Below are 12,674 nucleotides of genomic sequence, written 5' to 3'. Positions count from 1 at the left end.
AGTAAAATTTGGATTTTGAAACTTGATAAAGTCCAAATATAGCAAAAAACATGCATTTATTTTGTCACCAGCTGTTTGCTTGATGTTTTAATTTAGAAGTACAATGTAAGCAATACAAAGCATTATTATTATTATTATTTTTAAATAAAAACTTAAAAAAAGTTGTTTCATAAGTACATTGTTGTCCCTTTATTTTGCACAAAATAAAATGTATTAAGATAACAAAAAACACTCTTACCTTTTAAACGCACTGAATAGGCATTTGAAAAATTCTGAGCTACAAAATAAATATGACTGTGTTGTTTCCATGTCACGTCAGAGACTGAAGTTACAGAGAAAAACCGAGAACTTTGTATAGCCTATTATCTTAGCTAATATATCAGTGATTCAGTATATCTGATCAAATCACGACCACAATCACAAACCACAAATATAGCATAATCATAGGTTTTTAATGCACCGACACCATTTTAAACAGAGTAACAGATACACAGATTAGATGTAGATTAGACCTCTTTATAGTCAAAGATCGCCTCCTGGTGGTGTAGGCCTAGCTATCAGCTCTACAAAAGCCCTTGTTTTAACTGACACGGGTCTAAAAACCCCTTTACTACGACCGTGTCAACAGACAACTTATTTCAAACTTAAATGACAATTAGCAAAAGACAAAAATGAGTCACGGAAACTGTTCATGATTTCTTAGAAAGCTGTGTGAGAGGGGAATTTTTTATTCACAGCCTGAAGTTTGGATTTGAAGTTGTATTTTCAACCTCAAAATTGAATTGACATCATTTCAGCTTATTCGACTGGTTATCTTACACCTTAAAGCCTGGGCTGGTCCACGAAATGGAATTATTTTTACATCGAAGTCAAGAGTTTGAAACTTGAAAACAGTCAGTGGGACATTGCGTTTCATGAGAGAAGCATACCGTAATGTGTGGGAGCCTGCAGAGCAGCTTTAGCCACAGTTTATACTCGACACGTCTGCTCACACCTCATAAAAAACAAAAGTTATATTCACACAATCAGAAAAACAACCACAGAGGCTGCAAGTGTAAAAAAAACAGCCTTGAATAAAGACACGAACGTTTTTAGAAAAGGCATCATTTTTCTTTTTTTAAATAGGCTACAGGTAGTCTATATACATGCTTACAAAGAGACACACACATTAATAATTTGATAACAATTTATTTACGAATGTTCCTGTAGATAAATGTTTTAAAAGTACAAACATTCCATGCAATTTCTTAACAGTAGCTACTAGCTAGCCTATGTCAAAAACCAGCATGCGCATAACAACTGCGGGTTAAAATTCTAGTGCGGTTTCTGGTTAAAAGTAATAAAATCAATGAATAAATAGAAATACAAAAACTTTATTATAACATCATATTTGATGTTTTACAGTTGTGTTACAGTTGCCTGCACATGCTGAGATCTCCGCGATAAGATCAGGGGAGGTTTAATTAGACATTTATCTGTTTTGGGATCTCAAGGCACCTGCAGATGCAGCTTTTCACACCTGCCTGTTTCCTCAGCCGCTCAGGATGGTTTTCACATGGCCTCAAGAGACATAGACAGGAAATATGTAAAAATATGAATCCTTAGGTGGGTGTTCGGTGGGTGTGGTTGTAACATGGGGAAAGTTGTAACTTGTAACACCACCAATTCCACCAGTCCGGGATAAGCTAGGAGTCCTGCGAACGTTTCATTTCTCAGGTAAAATGTGATACATTTTTTAATACAGCTAGCTAAACACTGGCTGACAGAGGTGGGGTGGTTGTAACACATCTTAATAAGTGTTAAAACCATCTGCTTAAGGTCGACCTGGTCAGTCTAGTTGTAAAGATAATGTTGAAAGCCAGTGGTGAGGATTCTGACACCTCAGACAACAAAAACCTTTATGTTTTATGAGCCATTTGGCAACTCAAAGCCAAAGGAAGTGTGGGTAAAATGTGCCCTACAGTATGCAGTCTCTAGGCCCACAAAGTCTGCATTAATTTGTCACCATTTTTACTCTGAGAATATTCACTCATACACACACACACACACACACAAATGTAAAAAAATTTTTTTTATTTATTTTTTATTCATTTTTGTTAAATCTACATGTTTTTACACAGGCACACTGCAGTTCATTAAGCATAAATACCAATAGGAAATTTGTCCTAGTACACTAATTTACACACACATGCATTGCACACACACAGCTGTGACAAACAGTAAGTGGATTTGAGCTGTGGTCAGTCACAGAAAGAGAGGCATTGTTTTGTATTGTTCTTTTGGATTGTGTCAATAAATCTGTTTTTTTTTTTTTTCTTTTTTTTTTCTTTGCAACCTAGCCAGCATGTGTTAGATTGTAACAAAGGCACACCATGTATTTGACATCAGTTTATAAGAGCTGTGATTTTCTTGCAGAGATTTGAATTGGTTCCTTTTGTAGTGAACAAATGTGGGTACTTTATATGAAAGTTTGAGCACTCTATAGCTCAAAAATTCAGTGAGTTACAGATGTGGAAGCAAAAAGTGTTACAACCATAACCAGTCTCACCCTACAGTATGGCAACAATGCTGTTGTATAATCACGATCCCACACACACATCTAAGGGTACCCAATTTTAACTCTTTTCCAATTTATTATGCCCCTTGTTGACTGCTACCTCAACGCAACCTGGTTGCCTAATCCTAACCCCACCCCCACACCTAATCCTAAACCTACCTATACTGGGGACTCAGGGGGGTAATAATCTGACGGGGGTCAGAATTCGGCACAACACCGGATTATAAACAAAGACACTGGAGACTAGTTGTACGAATAAAATGTTTCAGATGTTTAATCTCAAAAATAACTGAGGGTAAAGTAACTTATGTACAGCACAGAATGTGCAAACATGTATGGTTTCTGTACAAAGAAATGTACATGCAAAATTAATATCGAGTCAAAAACATTCAAAATGACATTGTTATGTAAAAAACAGGGTGTCGCTACGTCCAGGTTTTTATGGTGTCTGTACATCTATACATTATGAGAAACTAACTTAAATAAAACATGAAAAGTCATACTAACATTACTGTCCCAGCATATTATTTACCTCCTTTATATTCAGCAATAAAATAACTGCAGGTTTTAGTGACTAGAGTTAACAGTTGCTAATTTGGGCAATTAGTCCACTGCAACTTGCCTCTTAAACTTAAACCCACAATTCAGAGGTCAATAACTTGGTACTTTCTCCCTGTACAACAGATGTAGTACATGGGAACGATTCATCTCATTGTATTTAAAACAAGGTGAACTGAAAACAAATAATAATTATTGTCATTTAGTCATGCAACCTTACATTAACAGACTACTGCTACAATGAGCAGATATGGAAATAAAACTTCCTAATAATCTGACAATATGAAGCACTACTTACTTAAATTCGATTAACAAAAACCGAACAAGACACAATAAATAAATCAACAATCAATACATGTAAACTCCTGCTCTAGGAGTCAGAATTGCATTCATAACTTATTGTTACAAATTATAACCACCAAACAGGGAGAAGAAGCATTTAGGTACATGAGGATTAACTTTGGTATAACAATTCAAAATAATGACATTCATAACGAAAGTGTGACGAAGACACATTTTCACCAATGAAGCTTAAGCTTACAAAATAATACTGAACACAGAAAACTCAGCAAAAGAGCCACAGACACATATCTCAATTCGCAGTGGCCGATACATGTACTTAACAATGGCGATTTAACACGAATCATTATAAATAGCTGCAAAATGTAAAAGCCCCAACATTGCACATTTCAACAAATTACAAAGAGTGCACATTTGCTCTGGTTACTGGCGCTTCCTGCCTTCTGCGGTTTTCTAGCTTGTATTCTTACTGGTCATGATCAGCCAATGAGAAAGCATTTCAAACACTGCAAATGAATATGAATGAAGGCAGGTCCAGTTTATTTACAACATAAGGCTGATAGACATAGATGTGAATCGAAACAAAAAAGCTTATCTTTTACTCCCATTGTCTGATAGAGTTGCAACTGTTAAAAAAGCGTTTCATTTGTTATGATTGATTTCCAATATGACTGTATGCTTATCAAACATGAAACTCGAGATGAACACCATAATTTAACCAATTTTATTTCCCTTTAAATAACCATTTTTTCTTCTCCAAAACGTTCAGGATAAAGATATCATCTGTACTGTGCTTCTATACATGGTTTATACAAAATGTAATCTTTCCTGAATGTAGCTATTCAAATTACAGTACTCCACTGAAACAACCTGATGGGAATACTGTCAGAACACAAGGCTAAACCTTTCTGGCTCAGGGAACAACCTTCAAAAAATCTTGCCCCCTTCCTAATTCACATTTTTTTTCTTAAAAGTGTCATTCATACAAAGAGAGAAAGAACATGTAGTTGAAATGATTTCTTGAAGGGTTGGAAAGGGGACTTCAGAGATTTGTCAGCAGCAGTTACAGTAACAGAGACCCAGAACCATTTCAGAATGACTCTAAAACGAGGATGAGATTTCAGCATATTTACTATTTATGATCTACACTTTCACCAGACTTCCTCCATATCTTAAACAGATCTGCAGGAGAACATAATTACTATTAGATTTCCCCTCTACGTTTCTCTCAGGTCTGGCTGAGTAGGCGACTACGTAGGAATGATCGGAAACTGGCAACGGGTCGCAGGTCGTTCTGATGTTTCCTCCGCTCTATAAATGAGACGAGTCTGGAAGTGTCGAGGCGAGTCGCGCCGGAGGCCGTGTTTGGCTGCAGCCAGGGCTCCTCGCGGAGGCAAACCTGTGCAGAGGGACGTCTGCAAGGCTCACCTTGGAGTAAGACGCATACGAAGTCCCGCGCCGCCTGACTCACGCCGCGGAAGTAGTCCTCCGGGAAGCTGAAGTCGAGGCGGCAGATGTTGAGGCAGGTCTCCTCAACGCTCTCGTCCAGGAACGGGGACGCCCCGCTGAGCATCACGTACGCCAACACGCCTAGACTCCAGAGGTCAGACGCCAAAGCCGCTGGCTCACCCAACACCAGCTCAGGGGCCGAGAACTCCGGGCTGCCCAGCAGAGGGTGGATGTAAGGGGTGTTGGAGAGATGTGCCGCGTCGCCGAAGTCCGTCAGTTTGACTAGAGGCTGGGTTGACGTTTGCTCGAGTAATACGTTCTCTGGCTGGAAGACACAAAAGTATAGGATAATGATGAAAAATAGATGCCTGAGAAGGCAAAACATAAGAATATAGCATAGATTATACAGAATATTGACTTTAGAATGATGCAATTCACAGGTCAAAAATTTAAGAGAGCAAAGTAGTCTTTCAAACAAAATATTTGACAAAATTTAATTATTCAATAGATATATAGGGTAAGATGGAGTAAGATTACAAATATTTTTTAATTTAATTATTTTGTATTTCATGGGGTTATTCATTAATTTAATGAATTATCTCAGACATTTTAGCTTTTCATTAAGAACTAAAGGCTAATTGAATTAAATAATTCAACTTGAATTTATAGTGATGCTATTATGACATCTTCAATTAAAATATGGGCAATTAAATATGTATGTATTCATATTCCTGTATTTAAGTCATACTGCAGAATAAATGTACCTTTCGGATAAATCTGTTGTACTGAGATTCTCTTTGTCATCGTTTATTCAATTATTAACTAAATGGTCTATATATATATATATAAATATATTTACACACATTGTATTACACACACACACACACACATATATATATATATATATATATATATATATATATATATATAGTCAAACCAAAAATTATTCAGACATTTTTTATATTTTTGATATATTTTTACTAGTGGGTACAGGACACTATAGTTCATTTATGTAAGTGAGGATAGCAAAATAAAGTAAACTGTGACATATTATAACCAAACATTCTTCATACAGTGGACTACCAGTAAAACTGATAAAAATTTGGAACCAAAAATTATTCAGACACTTTCACCTGACCATGTTTTGCTTAAGTGTTATCTGACATAATTAAGATTATTTTTTTCTGACACAGTTTAACTCTGAGATCTTGTCATATTTTATTACCATTTTTTTTTTAATTAGAGTGAGTAAACTGTATTAATGAATGAAATGTTCAGGGTGTCTGAATAAATTTTGGTTTGACTGTGTATATATATAAACCCTTAAAATCCTGCTTCTTTTGTTTAAATTAACATTTGCTGCATTGAAGGATCTATTTATGCTGCTCTTAATTTTTATTTTTATTCTTAATGCATTCATTTCTTTAGAAATTTTGGTATTTTAAATGCTTGTTAATTTTTTTTTGTGTTTAAGTGATAAACTGTCCTGCAGTAGTTTTGATTTCAGACATTTGCATGGTGTAGGCTTTTGTTTCGAGCTCTGTAAGCACATTGCTGCATCCTGCTGACTCTTTAAACATCTTCTTCTGCTTTCAGTATTGCTTAAATTCCTCCCTGTAAGTCAGTATTATTTTAGACAACGTACAAAGCTTTTTATTATTAGCACTTCTCTAGTTATCAAGATGAGTAGTTGATGGCGTATTTCTCATTTGTTAGTCATTTTGAAAAAATGTGCCTGCTAAATGAATAAATGTAAATGTAAAATAATTATAAGTAAATAAAAAAATTACTAAATTTAAGTACTGAATGTTCTGCAGGGTTCACACTTTTTATGACTAATAAATTTACATGACATTTCAAGTCATTTGTCACTACAGGATAAAGTATTTTATTTTTTCCCCCACAAATCGCAATTTCTTAGCAATTTCTCCCTGATAAAATATATTAGAGCTTAACATAACTACAAAAAATTATATCCATTATAGAAATGTCTATTTTTAGGTCTAGAAATCAAACTTTTAAAATGTCTTTAAAAAAAAAGAAAAAGAAAGAAAAGCTTAAGTTTTTGAGGGAACACGGTAAAATAAGAAATATTTCATGATTTTTTAAATGTTTTAGCTGATTTTATAGGTTATTGAGTCTTCCTTTAAAATATTTTAAGCCATCTTGCAGCTCTCTTGGAAATGTGCTGAGGCCCCCCACTTGCTTCCCCAAATGATTTACAAATTTATTAAGAATAATTCAATGGAGAGGCCCACCTTCAAGTCAAGATGAGCAATCCTGCACGCATGAAGGTAGTGCAAAGCTTCTAGAATATCCCGTAGGTAAAAAGACACCTTTTCTTCTGTCAAGTTCCCCCAGCTAACAATATAGTCCAGGAGACGACCTTGATCAGCACTGATATGCAAAAAATAAAAAAATGTGTTACAACAATATGTGTTACAAAAAAAGCAGTTACACTTTCCTAAATCAAATAACAGTATTATCATGTGCATTGTGTGCGAGAAGATTATATTGTTACAGATAACATCTGGATCAACATCTGGATCAACACGCACATTCACATTCTATAAATCCTAATTATTGTTAATATGTAATTCATTTTTCCAGGAGCTCTTTGCTTCTACCTCCAATTACATTGCTAACAGTGATTGTATGTTAATCGCCTAAATTATTACATTATTAGCTAACTGCAGTCTCCAAATTGTAATGTTGATATGCTTTCTCTGTAAAGCTGCTTTGAAACGATATGTATCGTGAAAAGCGCTATACAAATAAATGTGAATTGAATTGAATAAAGAAAAGAAGTCGACATACATCTCCAGGATGAGAACATAACTGGCTGGGGTCTCGTAGGTGTCCAGCAGGCCCACAAGATGAGGATGCTGAAGACACTGTAGGACGCCCAGCTCTTGAACCACCTGCTCTCGACGCATTAGCTTCTTATTTACTAGCTTAGCGGCCACTGATCGCCTGCTTCCTCTTTGCTCACACCACTTAGTGACAGCAAACCTGCCTCTATAGATGTACAGAAAACAAACATTAGCTGGTTTCAAATGTTAAAGATAAATAAGTATGTTTTATTTTCATTTAGCTAATTTAGTATGTGAGAGTATTTAATTTGTACAGTACCTCCCCAGTTCCATAACTTCAGTGTAGAGGGACTCAAAGTTATCCTTCCAGAGGATACCGTCACAGGAAGTGCCTATGGAAAAACCAACAACGTTAGTGACTCGACTACTACAATTAAACTTTTTGTTTTGAGCAGTGAGGACAAAAATCAACTGACCAAGCACTCTGAGGTAGGCTGATGATGTCACTGAGCCCACGTCATTAGAGGCGATACAGGTGTAGGTGCCACTGTCGTCTAGAGTGGCAGGTGAGATACGGAGAGTCACTTCCCCTGTCTCACTGAACAAAAAGTAAATAATTAGGAGACAAAAATTACTAAACTGCAAAACCAGCACTGTTCTGTCTATTCAAAATATGCTTCTCTGCATTACTAGATTCTGATTGGTCAATCAGGGGTAAGTTTCCCAGAGCTGTAATAACATTCACAAACAGTTGTGTGGTTAGAACTACAGGTCTCGACCTGTGGTTAGAAGCATAATTTCTTATTTGCATGACATGTGGAGTTAAAATATTCAGTACAAACTATTTCTTTCCTTTCGAATATATACAAATGTAATTTATGTCTTTTAGTTTGTCAAGAGATTTAAAGCACCGTTTTTGAAGAGTGCACATGTGCTTTTGTGCTATTACATGTAAGAATGAACCTATGATTGAATCTTGAAATAAAGCAAAAGGTAACACTTTACAATAAGGTTCATTTGTTAACATTAGTTGAGCAATATATTTGTTTAGTTCACAGTGCATTAACTAATGTTAACAAATACAACACTTGATTTTAATAATGTATTAGTAAATGTTGTAATTCACATTAACAAAGATTAATACATGTTGTAGAGGTGCAGTTCATTATTAGTTCAAGTTAACTAATGTAGTTAACTAACGAACCTTATTGTAAAGTGGGTTACACTTTATTTTAAGGTGTCTTTGTTACACTGTAATTATACATTTAAGTACTGAGTAATATTAAGTGACTACATGTACTTACTGTAGGTTTGGGATTGGGGTTTAGTTTGGTTTATGGTTAGTTGCATGTAATTATGCATAATTTATTGTTATTATAATAGTAACTACATTTAACATAAATAACCACAAAACCAGTCACAAGGGTCAATTTTTGAAATTGATATTTATACATAATCAAGCTGAATAAATAAGCTTTCCATTGATGTATGGTTTCTTAGGATAGGACAATATTTGGCCGAGATATCTGGAATCTGATGGTGCAAAAAAAAAAAAAAAAAAAAAAAATATTGACCCGCCTTTAAAGTTGTCCAAATGAAGTCCTTAGCAATGAATATCCACTCACAAACATACATTTTTGATAAATTTATGGTAGGAAATTTACAAAATATCTTCATGGAACATGATCTTTAATTAACATCCTAATGATTTTTGGCATAAAAGAAAAATCAATAATTTTGACTCATACCATGTAATTGTTGGCTATTGCTACAAATATACCTGTGCGACTTATGACTGGTTTTGTGGTTCAGGGTCACATATGTAACAATGACACTGTAAAGTAAAATGTTACTGTAAAGTGTTATCAAGCAAAATAACTGCCATGTCTGAAATTTATAGCAAAAATCTAGGATTAATTCGATCTCAAAGAGATTCACAACAAATTTGGGACTGTACAATTTCAGGAAACAGTCATGTCTAGCTAGTTGATCTAATCAACTATGCATCATATTATGGTATTTAAGCAGTGAGTTTCGTCATTGTTCGGGAAACACACCCCATATCATTAATTCATCAAATATTATTGTCCGAGGCTAATTATTTCACATTATAAAATCTATTATCCTTACAGAACTAAATAATTAAATAAAATAAATGTTCAACTTAACCCTCTACAGCACAGCACTGCCCTCAGGCAACAGAAAGGTTTCTTAAGCCCTATACATGTTTCTTTTAAATGATTGCAACCAATCAGAATGGTCACTATCAAGCACCATTTGAAGGTGCGACTTCCTTTTCTGTCACATGGTCAGAGGAGCACATGGTGTGAAAAAAAGGAAGCTTATTTAAACTGTACATTAAAAATATGTGTATGTGTGTGTGTGCATGTGTATGAAGGTGTAGAGAAGTCTTTTGTCAGGTTTTAAGTTTCTTATTTTTATTTTGCATGTTCAGAAATTCAGTTTTTTGTTGTGCGATAAGGGGTATTTTTCAAGGATGTCTTGGACAGTACCTCACACTGGCAAATAATGTGTGACGAGAAGGGAAAATGCAGGGTTCCTGGGTGCGCAGGAACACCCAAAGTGATGTTCAAAAAGTGTAACGTAAGTGTAAAAATGTAGCACCTCTGTTTCACAGCAGAGAAGAACTGCTTTTTAAAGTTTCACACGGAGTGAAATGTTTTTACATGAAATACATTATATGTGACATGACACATTACATGATACAAACCTATGCCTGTATCAAATCCAATGTATTTTAAGTGTTTTCCCCTTTTTGCTTAATGATTTCTTGACATTTTTGAAAAAGATTTGTGATTTTGTATTGCTCTCTGAGCATTGTCTTATGATATTTTTTGTCAATAAAATGTTCCCAAATGAACCAAGAAATTATGTGGAATAAGAGTAGAGGTTAAAATCAATATTTCATGTATATTTTTTACAATTTATTTGGCAAGTCATGTAATAAGCAGAATAATACAGTCATTATTGTACAATAAACCTCTTGAGAGATGTTACATTTTGATTATAAAATTTAAAAATTTAATCAGGAATTTTGTTCAAAAAGGAAATAATCTAAGTGCCATGATGAAAGATTAATTTAGTCTGACCAATATCAATGACAAATTGTAAAAGAGTAAATACATTTTTTCATCCAAATTACCAAATGCAGTCAATGAACCACATGACGACAACTGCACAGAAATATTTAGCATGTAACATGTTTCTTTCTGTAAACAGTCATAATGAAATAGCAAAATGACTCAATACATTCCTCAAAATACATTTGAGCAGAAAACATAAAGCAAAAGCGCCACCTGCTGTCTGTGCCAACTGCATGAGATGCATAATGATGTCTGTGTACTGGTTTTACCTGTGTGTGAGTGTGTATCTTCCACCACTGCTGAGAGTGCTCTGGTCAGGCCCTCTCCAGCAGACCGAGGCTTTGGGCTGCCCACAGATCTTACAGCGGAGAGTAACACTGTCACCCCTGTCACACACCACCTCACTCAGGGGGACAATGAACTCTGGGGGAACTGCTGCCAGCAATTCAGAAACTTTTAGTCATTTTGGCTGTTTCATTATGACACATGAACTGATTTAATATATTCAGAGAGATTTCCAAGAACGAAAGAACAATATTCTGATTTACCATCATAAATGTAGTTGGGATTCAAAAGCTGAAAAAAAAAAAAAAAGGATGTAGAATTTGTCAAACCATGAAATGACTTAAGTAATGATTACATAATGAATCATTAGACTGTTAAGGCAGTACCTTTACAGAAACCTTATTGGCAGGTCCATCTCTAGACTTGCGAAAGCCATTCTCTGGTTTGCTCTCTTTTCTGCCCTCTTTGTCTCTCTTTTCAGACTTTCGTCTGATGCGGAGAGCTGTGTGCCACGATGAAGACTTCCTGAATGACAAATATAGCACTGTTTTGAGACAACTAATTCAGAGTTAGACAATATATACTAGATAACAAACAAGATGTCAATATCCTTTTAAAAGCTATGGTCTTTTCCAAGTAAGTTATAAGTGGATGCTTTTTACACTTGCAGCCTTTGGGGTAATTTAATGGTGAACATGAACTAAAAATGAACATGTTTACATACTTACATCATTTTTTTTTTTTTATTGCTTACACACTAAAAGTGGTACTTGAAGCCCACTCAGTGAAACCATTCACTCATGTACCAAATCTTCAGACCAAGTCTGCAAAACTACAAGCACATTACGTGCTTTAAACTCAGTTTGCAAATGTAAAACAAACTTTTTGCAAAACTCTAAACACACTTCTGTACATTACACACATCATTCAAAACTATCAGCTCTTTTGTTTCATTTGGGAAATGCTGCCATTTAAATGCCACACTCATTTACTCATAACCTACACCCAGTGATCATGTGTGAAAACACTTAAAATTACAAAAATTGATAATTTAGAAAACAAAAATTTGACAAATAAATAAATTATGGAACACATCAGTCTAGGGTACACCTATTCACTATTAACTACAACTTTTGCCTCAATTAACTCCTAATTTACTGCATATTAATAGTTAGTAAGGTAGTTTAAGTTTAAGGTAGTATTTAACTTTAGGTATTGGGTAGGATTAAGGAATGTAGAATATGGTACTAATAAACATCCAATATACTAGTAAAATGCAAGCTAAAACGCAACTAGTTAAAAGTGAGAACTGAACCCTAAAATAAAGTGTTACCTAAATTATTTTTACTCCCTTGCATTTCTGTTTATAGTGTAAATACAGTATATGTATACAGATGTGTGTGCGTGCGTATACACTGTGTGTATATATATATATATATATATATAAATATTCAGTTCAGTATTGATTCAGTTCAGTTCCATAACAGTGTAAAATTCACCAGTTGTGCATACATACTGTATATATAGTGTATTTGTGCATATGCATGTACGTGTGAGTGCTTTGACAAACTCCTGTGCACTCCACTGCACACTGTAGTGTTTTACATT

At 34.8% G+C, this 12,674-nt stretch overlaps 1 protein-coding gene across 6 annotated transcripts in view; it reads right to left on the bottom strand.

The window, feature by feature from the left end:
• Positions 1-2,804: 2,804 nt before the first annotated feature.
• The window catches only part of triob (trio Rho guanine nucleotide exchange factor b), a 174,738-nt gene continuing 164,868 nt past the window's right edge, over positions 2,805-12,674 (bottom strand). For 4 of the 6 annotated variants that reach the window (XM_051865400.1, XM_051865397.1, XM_051865399.1 and 1 more), the window contains 8 exons: positions 11,453-11,591; positions 11,330-11,357; positions 11,051-11,216; positions 8,154-8,275; positions 7,997-8,069; positions 7,682-7,882; positions 7,123-7,261; positions 2,805-5,189 (listed from right to left, as the gene is read on the bottom strand). In XM_051865400.1, the coding sequence (XP_051721360.1) occupies positions 4,644-5,189; positions 7,123-7,261; positions 7,682-7,882; positions 7,997-8,069; positions 8,154-8,275; positions 11,051-11,216; positions 11,330-11,357; positions 11,453-11,591 (1,414 nt within the window). In that variant the 3' untranslated portion in view covers positions 2,805-4,643. Of the gene's footprint in view, positions 5,190-7,122; positions 7,262-7,681; positions 7,883-7,996; positions 8,070-8,153; positions 8,276-11,050; positions 11,217-11,329; positions 11,358-11,452; positions 11,592-12,674 lie in introns of those variants that run through there. The other 2 variants (XM_051865398.1, XR_007925466.1) reach the window with 2 other exon arrangements.

This window comes from Ctenopharyngodon idella, chromosome 16 (genome assembly GCF_019924925.1).
Source record: "Ctenopharyngodon idella isolate HZGC_01 chromosome 16, HZGC01, whole genome shotgun sequence".
NCBI classification, from domain to species: Eukaryota; Metazoa; Chordata; class Actinopteri; order Cypriniformes; family Xenocyprididae; genus Ctenopharyngodon; species Ctenopharyngodon idella.
This window is presented reverse-complemented; position numbering and strand designations above follow the sequence as displayed.